Source organism: Ischnura elegans, chromosome 6, assembly GCF_921293095.1.
Source record: "Ischnura elegans chromosome 6, ioIscEleg1.1, whole genome shotgun sequence".
Lineage (NCBI taxonomy): Eukaryota > Metazoa > Arthropoda > Insecta > Odonata > Coenagrionidae > Ischnura > Ischnura elegans.
In genome coordinates, this window is record NC_060251.1 from 3,234,193 (window position 1) to 3,246,871 (window position 12,679).

General features: G+C 39.2%; 1 protein-coding gene and 1 long non-coding RNA gene across 4 annotated transcripts in view; one reads left to right on the forward strand and one right to left on the reverse strand.

The window, feature by feature from the left end:
- The window catches only part of LOC124160155, a 143,920-nt gene that overhangs the window by 41,185 nt on the left and 90,056 nt on the right, over positions 1 to 12,679 (reverse strand). The gene's annotated exons all lie outside the window — the stretch shown is intronic.
- Positions 1,036 to 5,441, forward strand: LOC124160153 (eukaryotic translation initiation factor 3 subunit B-like). The gene is made up of 3 exons (XM_046535907.1): positions 1,036 to 1,106; positions 4,129 to 4,619; positions 5,389 to 5,441. Exons 1-2 carry the CDS (start codon positions 1,091 to 1,093, stop codon positions 4,566 to 4,568), a joined length of 456 nt encoding a protein of 151 aa, XP_046391863.1. The 5' UTR covers positions 1,036 to 1,090; the 3' UTR covers positions 4,569 to 4,619; positions 5,389 to 5,441.

The following is a 12,679-nucleotide window of genomic DNA, read 5'->3' on the forward strand; positions in this document are numbered from 1 at the left end:
TAAAATGCCCAGGTCGAAACACTATTACAACTGGAGTACGTATTTCACGATTTTAAAATTTTTAATGATAATATCTATTTTTCGCGATTAAATGAAAAGAGAAATATTTCAAGCGCGCGAAAATGCTTCGGCCAAGCATGAATGCTGTGAAAAGCCCGTGTGACTTCATTCTGGCTCCGGCTGGTGCGGGTGAATCTAACTTGGTACGATGCTATGAACGGCGTGACGATAAGGCTTCTAGTATGTAGCAGAGTACCATTCTAGCAGGTATTGCTTGGCTTAGATAGGAATTATTAATATCCTATCAAACGAAGGAAACTTTCCAAACATAAGGTTAAAATAGGTGATTATAAAGAGATGTTTCTCTAGGCTCTGTGCCACATGCATGAATTGGTAATCTCAGACGATGTAAAATTCCTGACTACCCGTATGGCATCTCGGACCTTGCGACGTTACGTAAAGTGGCATAGCATGGCCGCAATCTGGCTTTTTTCAAATGACATTAAAATTGACAATTAACATTCGTCTAAACTGGGATTTCTAAAACCAAATAACCTGAAAGTTTAATTTAAATTATTAAACGCCTGCATTTTTTCATGCTGTTTTTTCTTCCGCGTTGTAAATCTTACTTGGAATATTTAAATTGTAAACTAAATTGAGGGTATGGACAAATAAATTTAAAGTTGGTAAATAATTGAAGCCGAATACGCGGCGCACAAAATAAATTACGATAAATCAACAAGGATAGAAATAAATCCATTCTAATCCGTGGCATTTCAGCCAAAAGCATTTGAAAGGAAAAAAATCTTCTGCCACCGCCACTTCATGTAGTATTATGCATTGAAAATACATATAGGTACTAACTTTAGAATACAACACATTATTAATTCTATGCCCTAACAGTAAATTCGCGATGAAATGCCGCGAATAAAAATGCATAGTCCTAAGCATTACCTCACAACAATGCTCACGGAAGCCGATAGCCGCGCGTTGCTAGGGATGCATAATTTACACTGCAATCAGTGCTTTCAAGAGGAAAAGAAAGGAGAAGATATTGCATCAAGATTTGCGAAAACACAAGGCCAGAAAAATGGGAAACTCTCTGCGTAAGTACCAAAACAACTTCTGAACATTATCATACCGTGAAATACGCCTTTGAGAATGAGTATTTTTTTCATTTTTTGATAAAATACATCCTACGGAAAGAACTGCTTAGCAACTCCCGTCTGTTCTCTTAAAATTCCTTTTTCGTCGAAGACTTATGCATTTTCCTTGGTTTTCCGGACGATTTACTAAAGGAATAGATTACTAGTGCCACGTAAGAAGGTGTCATTTCATAGCGTCAATTTTCCTGACGGAATTAATTTACCGTAGTCGTGGCTTATTTCATCGATTTTATTTTCGGCAGGCCTCTAGCAAATCCGTCACATTCAATTCTTTCTTCGAAGTCGAAATACAAAGACATGAAGATGTATTTTATTACCAACCGAACATGTCCTCTAAGCGATGGATGCAAGTTAATTTTTGGGACGTTTTCATGGAATATTTGTCCGTTCGAAGAGAGGTGTCACTAAAACATTGCTCTGCAAACACCTTCCCAATCATTTCAAAATAAAGCCATGATACTGTACGAGACAATATAGCTTGAATAACGGATACGAATAGTTTTACATTCCCGTATGCCCATTTAGTAGCCACTCTTGAGGGGAGCAATATAAATTTAATCATCACGGTAATTTGAAATTTATTCTATTATTTTTAAAAATAACATTATTTATTTTTTTTCCTTATTTTGACTTCATTTAATACTTGTGAAAGCAATTCTTGGAGTGTAGGTCAACGTATGTTATGCAAAAAAGTTATAGCCAATGTTTGTGTTTATTTAGAACCGTCTTCAGGGCTCAACTGTGTACATATTTATTGATATATTATTGATATTACATTATTATTATATTTATAGATATACTATATTATGTACACAGTTACGCCCTGACGATGTTTTTTAGTAAACAAAAACGTTGGCTATTACTTTTTTGCATTACATAAGTTGACCTACACTACAAGAAATATTTTAACATAAATAAGAATTTGAGGGGAATAAATTTTAAATTTTAGAAAATTTTTTATAGCCTGCAATCAGGGGCGCAGCTAGGAATTAAGGCTAGGGGGGGGTTTTAGGCGCAACTTTCACTTACGGGTGTGGAGGTATTGCATACCCACCAGTGTAAGCAGGATTTGCAGGGGAGATGCTGGGGCCCTCCTCCAGAAAATAATTTAGAATAATGGCTCATAATGGCGAGTTTTACGGCTTTCTGAGGGATATTTGATTAATCCTAACACTATTTTGTAAGTAATCCTGATCCAAATAAGTAAAATGGATTAAACTTAAATATTTCTTTGAGTTCTGGGGGGGTTTTATCCCCCAAAACCCCCTCCCTCGCTGCGCCACTGCCTGGAATATAGTCATAAGTCTGATTCACACTAGGTGTCGCAGGTATAAGGTACTTATCATCCCGAGGGAACAAGAGAGATTAAGTATACCAGAACTAACACGGCGATAACTTGATGGGAGTCAATCGTAATACAAAAATTGTGTGAAAAATCCACGGAGAAAAAAATCGTTGGCCTCTGCTGTGATTCAAAGCATGATTTCCGATCGAATTATGCGTTGTTCATAATTGCTCGTTGTTCAAATAATGCTACCGAGGCGTCATATTTGTGGACAAAGGCGGACAAGGACTCCTTAGCACATGAAATCACAAGAGAACCACATCGTGTGCCTCAGCCGGAGTGCAAGGCCCGGTGCGGACGATTTGGACTGCTTGTGGCATATCGAATGCTCAGCAGTCCGTACCACCTTTCCCGGTAGAGTATAAGGAAATATCCAAAAGTGGGAATAACACGTCGGTAGCTCAACCGGCTAAAGCATGTACTGGAACGGATATCGGGGGATCCTGGCTCGAAACCCGGTCAAGCGGTGAATGATGGTTTTTGTTTCTCATTGGATTTTTCGCACAATTGTCGCAATAGAGACTTGAGAACCTTACTAGATGCCCTGTTGCTGGAAGCTCTGGGCGACTCATGACTTGGAATGCTTTGCTTTCTGAGATCGCAATGCCTCCAAAGCATCTAGCAACAGGGCAAACTCATCACTGTACGGAGCAGTGGCTAAGCTAGGGGGGGAGGGGTTTTGGGGGATAAACCCCCCTCCCAAGAGCTCACAGAAATGTTTAAGTTTAATACGTTTTACTAAATTGGATTGATTTAACCAAAAGAATAGCGTAGGGATTAATAAAATACCCCTCAGAAAGCCGTATAACTCACCATTTTAAAACCATTTATCTTAAAATCCCGCAATTAATTAATATCGCACCTACCGCTTATCCTTGTGGGTATACCATACCCCACATGCCCCGGTATTACTTGTACCTTAACCTCCCCCAGCTTTAATTCATGGCTGCGCCCCGGATAGGGAGCGCTTGCCTCTAAGCCTCTGTACTTAAAAATTGGTTCTTTTTCGACCGCAACGTAATCAGTAATCTTAAGGTTCAAATAGACATCAGTTAGCCGTGCTTAAAATGTTGTTAATAATCGTTCTCCAACCTCATAATAGTGGAAATGCATACTTTTTGTAGACATTGTGCTGAATTACTACACTAAACACTTGGTAGCGCAATATACTTTTTCTGCTTAAAATTCAGTTTATTCACTAGAATATTAATCCAAAGAGTCTCCCGAGTTTCGCGGGCTGTAAAATACCGCTCCCAATAATCTTACGCCATGACGTCATAATTCAGTAGGAGTCCAAGATCCAAGCCCAGTAACGTCTTAGCTGCAGATTTGGAAGAGCCTCGCTGCGTTTGAAGGAGAAAATGGCTGAAAGAAGGAAAAATTACATGTGGTGCATTGTTCCTCTGTGCAATAACACCCCAGAAAAAATTTTCGTCTGCATTCCCACGGAGGAAATTAGAAGGAAAGCCTCGATGCATGCCGACTGGCGGGATGAGCGTTACGGAAAAATAAGAGTATAACAAACCTTGTGCTATGTGAGCGTACTGGTAACTGGTATAGCGAACATATTCTAAGTATGTATCTTCCTCTGATTTTCTTTCCTCTTTTCCGTGATAGGATGTTGCTGCCGAAGGACACAGCGGCGGGATGAGGAGGAGGGTCCGGCCGCCGAGGGCCCTTGCCCGGAGGAGACGGTGACTCCGGGGGCGGACGTGGAAGCAGCGGACAACACAACTGAACCACCAACATCCACGTCCCCTGTGCCCCCGGAGGCGGGCACACCACCTTCGCCCGCCTCACCTCCTCCTCCGGGAGAAGAACAAGATGAAGATGAGGGCCCTGCCAGGGGGAGTAGTGAGGTGCAGGACCATCCAGGGCCAAACGATCGCCTCCGCTGGTCAATGCTCCGGGAAATGGAGATATTGAGAAGAGATATCGAAGACTTGGTGGCGGAGATTGACCGGCTGGAGGCGATCATTGAACATCTGCTAATACACCTAGACCTCCAGGCCCTGGAACAGAGACCGCCGCGGGTCGGTCCTGGAGGTGACCAGTGATAACATCACCACCCATGGCCCGCGGTGAAGTCCGAAGTCCCACCTCATGACGTAAGTGAAGGAGGGGGTCAGGAACCCTTCCCCAAATACTTGCATAAAATTTTACACTATCCAGATTGCTTTTAGGCTTCGTATTTTTTCTTCTTTGTTGCAATGGCGCAGTGGCGCAGCTAGGACTTAAGGCTAGGGGGGGTTTATGGGCACAACTAATACTGGGGTTTCTGGGGGTGTGGAATACCCCCCTGGGTAAGCGGGAGGTGCGGGGGCACTCCTTCAGGAAATTTTCGATATAAATGGTTCAAAATGGTGAGTTTTACTGCTTTCGGAGAGATGTTTTATTAACATTTGCTCTATTCTGTAAGAAATGTTAATCCATTTAAGTAAAATGGATTAAACTCAAAAAACATTTCCGAGCTCTGGGGGGGTTTTATCCCCCAAAACCCACCCCCTCGCTGCGCCACTGCAACGGTGGATATATTTAAGATCCTTGGTGACTATAGCCCACCACCCATTGCGTTCACACATACACTAGATAAAATGAAAACTTTTGGAAGTACCTCTTTCCACAAAATTATTTATTTATCTTTCCTGCTGATATTACCTACCAAAGCAAATTAATAAGCAAATGAACATATTTTTAATGGCAAGAACATACTTCTGTTAACAGCTTATGAAAATCCTTAATGACAAATGTAATTACAGTCAACGCACATATTATTAATTTTTGAGTGACATTTTCTTTAATGTTAAGATATGATAGAGTTTTAACATTAATCAATAAATGAGGTTTATCTTCAATTATGTATATTCACTATTTCAGGGCAAGAACACCTAGGCCATCTCCCTGCTACGTGGGCGGCCAACCACCCAGAGGTAAAAGAACCTTACACTCATTTCATTTGAAATTGTTGCAGATTTGTCCAACAAAGAGTATTCATCCCCCTCTTTAAGATTGCTAAAACACACATGTTCTTTCAGCTATTATAATATGGATCATACTACCCCAATTAAACAGTGTAACCTCCTTTTTTTGCCGCCTCCCCTCCCCTATTACACTTGTACTGACGAAAGGGCCTCGACCAGCATAACGAAGAGCAAAGTGGAAGGGCCTGCGACAAAAAGAGGACATTATTTCTAAATGTCCCTGCTCATTCCTCAATATCTATTTTGGCATGTATTCTGCTGTAATCCTTACTTAGAACATTTAAAACCCTAGCAAAGAGGATAACTGCAGGCAGACGGAACCCACATAGTATTATGTGTAGGGATGGTCGAATCAGATACAAATATCCGCAGATATTGCCCCTCATCGGATACATCGGATCCAAAGTCGCAGAAGACATAGGATCTAGATGCAAAAATTTAAATAATAGATTCAGTGAATTCAACTCCCCACAAGGCTGGAAAGAGTTCCGAACCTCTCTTCGACTGCAACGTGGCATGCAATTCTTGTCCTACTCATGAACTGTTTTGCTTGAAAACTCTCGCAGAGGCTACGTAGGAGAATTTCAGCTGTGGAAAATTAAAAAGGCAAAATACGAATGGCACATATTGTGACTCTTCCCATAAGATTAAACATTCATCAGGGGAATCTCAGCGTCAGTAACTTGAAAATGCATTTTGATTCAAAAATTTCCGATCGGAAAGATTCTGCTCCGAAAATCAAGGATCCGAAAAAAATCGTGGATTGGCCCATCCCTAATTATGTGTGTTCCGTAATGCTGTTTACTTGTGGTTAATGTGGGTATTAATAATCCTGCTCACGACAGTGCCCTGCGAGGTGCCTCCGGTATACATCATTGCTTCCTGCCTGAGAGAAGGCTTTGCCGCTTTGACTGTGATGCCCCTAAGAAGCGCCTGTATTGCCTTATGGTTGAACAGTCCCAGCATGCAAAAAAACATTCACTCAAAGTGCCTATCAATTTCCAAGGGTACATGTGTCTTATCATCATTATAAAGGCTAATTTCACATGCATTTTATCATTCTACTCGAAAAAATAACCAGGAGCAATAACATATGTGTTATGAGTGGAGCAGATGATCCGAAATTGATCTTAAGCTGGCTCATGATGAATATCATTTAAATTGTTTTTTTTCTTTTCAGCCATAACACCTGTCCACTCATCCCGCTGAGAAATTAGGGGAATGACACCTGCCCCAGGCCTGCAGCACATCATCAAAACGGTATGAGATTTGTTCGCATTATCATTTTTTCACATGCATATATATATATATATATATTCCATATTCCAGCATCGCAAAAACCATAAACTGGCGCAGGGACTATAATTTGGAACTCACTCCGGATTTACCTTGAGTCTTTGCATCAGCACTCAACGTATTCAAGAAAAGGCATATGAATATGTATTAAACTGAATAACTAACCCAGGACTATGTGGATGGATTCAAAGAAATACGTAGTACAGGGTATATTTTCATCACAGATGGACCCATTCAGTTTTTCAATCTCAGTCCTAACGGAGTTCCTTCATTAGAACGAGAACTTTTATGTTGCATGGGCATACCCAGCGGATGGATAGGAGGGGCCTCTGATTTCCTTCATGCATTTTACCACCTTCTGATGGAAAAAGCATGTAATTATCCATCCCCTTGAAAGAAACCGAGTGGATATGGGTTTTTTACATATTTTTCACTTTGATCGTGTGCATAAGCTCAAATTTCCAAAATGTAACGACACCGGTGGTGTCATGACAAAATGTTAACCCTTCTGCGGGGAACTATCGCTTACTCTCTGGGAATCTACCTACGTCACATGCAGCAAAAGCACTGAGCACACGGCAGGGAAAAAAGAAGAAAAAACTCCCTTTCCCAACTCTACTTACATGTTTTACTGAAAATCTTGTCTGCTACCAGTGTTTGAGATAGCCAATATATGTACAGCCATCTAATGGTCATTGCTTGTTTTGGGGTAATCCGCTGATGACATCATTAAAACTTAGTCATTGATAGTTAAATACAGATAACATCCTTACGGAATTATGTATTTCATTCAAAAGTATTAACAAGTAAATAGAATAAGTAGCAAAAAAGGAATAACCTCAAGGAAAATGCTGTATCTTTCCAGACACTGGATCAGGTCTATCGTGGAAAACTGAAGGTCAATAGTCAATAATATGGGATGTCAATAATATGGCCTCTATTCCCAAAGGAAAATTGCTCAGTGAATGTGCTAGAACAAATTCCACAACGAGTAAAGTAAGTTACCCATCACAAATAAAAATATCAACTTATATTAAATTAACATGATCCACTGAAATGTACCCTGTAGGCCGAATAATTCATAATTGATATTCAACTATGTATGCTGGTTTTAGGTGATGCCTACTCAGTGGCACCGATTCCATGGGGCCTGAGGGGGCCCGAGCCCCCTCAAAGATTCGTTAGGGGGGGCGGAGCCCCCTCAAAGATTCGTTAGGGGGGGCGGAGCCCCCTCAACAATTCAAGAAAATAATTAAGTTGTATTATGCTTTGTTAAATTACAACAATATATTGGTATTTTCCCATGTTTGACGATACCTTTTAAAATATATTCAATAATATGTTAAAACAATAATTTTAGTAAAGGTAGTAATCAGGTTAACTGAAAACAAGTGGTGTGAATAATGATAGTGTTACGGTGCTGGGACACACTGGGAATTTAAACTCTTCCCGCGGTAAGACCCCCAACATGGGCCCCCCCAATATTTTTTATAAGTCGGTGCCCCTGTGCCTACTTGACCTTTCATTTGTCCGTTTGAAAATTTGGTTGATATGGTATTCTTGACTGGACCAATTAATTTTCATAATTGCATTCATGATATAAGATGAATTTCAATAATACATTACACATGTCATCCTTTTTTCTCATTTCATGTGCCAGGCACGTAGACATGTACGCAGGTAATATATGATCAATTCCTAAATTCCAATTGGTAAACTAAAATTGAACCATAAAAAATTTTTACACATTTATTTAAAAAAATATAAATGAGTTTAGAATCATGAGCATTTTCATTCTCAAGTAGTTCTGCAAGTAGTCTTCATCACAGGCTCCAGCCTGGCACTGAGGAAGATTGTTCATGGTGCTCTATCACCCCTAGATCAGTGGTATGCATTTATAATTGTCATAATTTTAGTTTGGCATCAGCTACTCTATGTTTTTTATAGTCGAGTTGGTAGTAAATAGGTAATTCCTTTCAAGACTCAAGCACATCATCTTTCATTTTGATTCAGGGGTGTACTTAGCCAAAACAGCACACAATATCCATCAGATGTCTAAATACGGTTGATAATAAGGCCAACAATGTTGTAAGGATGTTTGGTGTATTCATTGCTGATTTTGAACTTTATTGAAGCAAACCATTGTCATCATTTAATGGTAGATAATTTCTTCTCAAACCATGGGCGTACCCAGCGAGGGGCAGGAGGGGGCAGCCACCCTCCCCATGAAATCAAAAATCGCCAAAGTCTTTAAGAAAATCAGATCGGATTGAATGGAAAGTTTTCAACAATTTTTCTTTAATATCAGTTTAAATCATTCAACTAAAGTTTTTTTCAGGCAAATAATTTGAAAAACTATTAAAGCACTGTTATAATTTGTCTTAAAATGTTGGTTCCACTCACCTTTTCCAATGAAAAATGTAAAATGCTACAACTTGAATGACCATGGCTTGCCCTACTCCCCTATTTTTGATGCTGGGTATGCTTTTGCCTGAAAAAAATTAATCAAATAACACTAGACTGTAAAAAATTATTTTTTTGAGCCCTGATACCATTTCTGGTGATTCTTCCGTAAAATGACATACTGAATCAAAATATGACATCTGTTTTCCTCCATCACCCACCATTTTTGGGGGAAGTCCATCCTCAAACTTTCCTCATTTTGCTATGATTTGGAGGAATGAAAAGGATTCTATAGCATTTATATTTCTTATTAGGTTTTTGAGAGGTACAAAGTTCTAAAAGATGATCATTTATGGTAAGGAGATAGATTTGGGGGGATTAGTAAACAGTCTCCATTTTTCAGGGTCTCATGGAATTAAATGCTTAATTTGCAAGTCATTTCACCGAAGAAGCATAACAAAAAATAACTACAATGAAGCTTCACAAACTTCAGACCATCTCGGTGGGAGTGGGTTCCAGTCCTGCCTGGGTAGGTTGCCCCTACCCAAGGCATGGTTGTGTGTGAAAGTCATTGGTTGATGTTATTTCCCCCATTATGTAAAAGGCCTTAAATGAGCTGTTTTTGGGGCGATGTAAACAAATAAAATAAATAAATATAACAACCTTTGTCATATTGTTTTGAGAAACTTCATATGCATAAAACCTTAGGCTCAAAAAAAGTAATTCATCAAAACTTGAGGAAGAAGAACAATTTTACTTTTTTGCGAACACTATAAAGAAATACATATTCAGCTGTAACAATATCAGGGAAGGAATAGAATTTGCAAATGAGAATATTATATCCTTCTTTCTTTTTCGTCTCGTAGCAGCCATTACAATGTTACCTTACTTCTAAAACTCTCTTTTCTTTTTTACCTTAGTTTACCGCGGGATTTATTTCATTTTTCTTGTTACTTCCATTTTTTAATTAGCATCATACCCAATTTCAGGTCCCATATAATCTGTTTAATAGAAGTACCTATTGTAGTAAATCATCCATTCAAAAAAGTTTGTATTTGTTTTTGTACATTCAAACTATTTTTTGCATTGAAAGCAATGGTATATTATTTCTCCATTGCATTTTCTCGTAGATTGGAAGACATCCAAAGGAATGATCCATTTTCTTCATTGATAATGCATTATATGCCTGTGAACCAGTTGGATGTATTCCTGCCTGAATCAATGAAGGTTGCCTCTACTTGCAATAGTGCATCCAAAGAGAATGATTTTTGTGAATGACATTGCCCCTTTTTCCCTCTGAAGATCAAGGTGAAGATGATGAGTTGCAAGTAGTCCAGGCTCCAGTCTGGCACAGAAAAAGATTGTTCATGGTGGTTTATCAACCGCTGATCTCAGTGGTATTAATACCTACTTCTCATAATTTTCATCCCATGCCAATTACTGTACGTTATTTTTATTAGAGTAGTATGTAGGTGATTTCTTCAATGCAAGCACATCATTTTTTACTTTCATTCAGGGGTGTACTTAACGATATTGAATCGAACCAATGCCACCTCTTAATATGGAATAATTTGCTCAGCTACCATTAATTTATGAATGATCACTGCCTTTTAAGCAACAAGTAAGTGAACAATATATTTTGCAGAAACATATATGTACTTTATCTCTAGTACCTAATAGGGTAGTTTCCAATTATTATTTTATTGCCTAAATGGAAAGATTATTACTCCTGGAGTACGAATTTCTTACTCTCAGATTTTCAAATGACGATATCTATTTTTCGAGACAAAATGAAAAGTGAAAATTTTCAAGCGTGCAAAAAAGCGACCGCTAATTAGGAATGATGGGAAAAAGTCTGTGTGACGTATTTCTGGTTTCCCTGCCGCCTTGTAAGGTGACCTTAGCTAGCAGGTAGACGAGTACCCTGCTAGCTGGTAGCGCTTGGCTAAAATAAAGATTACTATTCCCCTATCAAATGATGTTAATTTTCAGAACTTAGGTATTTTTAATGTGTGATTAATTAGAGATGTTCCCTGAGCTCTGTGACTCATGCATGCATTGGTAATCTCAGACGATGTAAAACTCTTATCTACTCGTATAGAAACTAGGTCCCTGTGACGTCACGACTTACACTAATACTTTTTGTCATCATAATAAATTACGTTGCTGTTCTTCCCTGTCGCCTGTTCATTACCTTGTAGTACATCAGACTAAACATGTATGCGTTGTGCAATGAGACACAGAATATCTGGTTAACTGTTTTGAAATAGTTGAATCCAAAATTATTTTTCTATTTAAAGGTAAACATGATGTACTAGCTATAGCAAAATTACTACTTACATGATACTGCTACTGGGACTTGATTCCTGGTAACAGCTTTCATGGAACAGGTTATTCAATGGTTCATCATTCCCTTTTGAAAAAATGTAATACATATGAATCACAGTTTTTGGGAATTCCTCCGCATTGTGTTGTTCAAGACAGTTTTTCCAGTCATCCTGCTCTCGTCTTGAGGTCGGAAGTTGTGATGCATAAATTTTACCATCTTACATAGGAACTTTAGGGATATTAGGTCGCTTCTGATTGGTTGGATCTCAGGTGGGCTCTGATTGGTCAATGATACTGAAGATCCTTTTCCATGTGTTGGCTAATGTGTAGCCGTCTTCTCTGTTGCAGTTCTCAGGATGCTTAGTTATCTTTATAGCTTCTGGGATTAGCCTATGATAGTAACAGCTTTCATTACGCAGGATTTAAGCTTGCTGAAATCCGCAGTGTGGCAGGGTTCTGACTACACGTGTTCCGAGACGGCGGAACTGCTTTTCCTCCGTGGCGTGTTAATGTTCCCTTCATGCTGGTTTAGATATTTTGGTACCTCTGACCCGAAGGCGCCAGATGGATGGCTGGAGAAACTGTTGTCCCCTATGTACAACTCAACGTGGAGGAACGTCTGAAAGCCGAGACTGATATGGCGAAATGCCATGCAAACCTCACATATAAATGGAATACACGTGTCTAAAATGCACAAATAGAAAAGCAGGTACAGAATGTTTCTGATAGAAATAACTACATTATTGAATGAATCGATGATTGAATAGGAAATAGTTTTCAGGCCAGTAATATAGCTCTATCAATTTTGGTATACCATTCCTCTATAAAGTTTTTAACGATACTGTCATACTAATATCCTTTTTTCATTTCTCTCTCATGTCATTTTAGATACTCTGCAGGTGTATGCAGATTCTTATCCTCCTCACTTCTGAAGGACCACCCCCTTCCAGAATTGTTGAAGCTGTCTCCCCTCCAGTAGCAGCTGAATTTATTTTTTCATCATTCCTTCATTCGGTGCAATCGAAAGGGAAGTAGCTGATTCGGTGTCATCGACCCTCTGCTGTCGGTAATTTTGGCATTTTTTGTGTTCCTGAGCAAATCCAAAATCCAATTTCCTAGTAGGCTTGGGCGAAAGATTGGAATCATTGCTTCGTCCTACT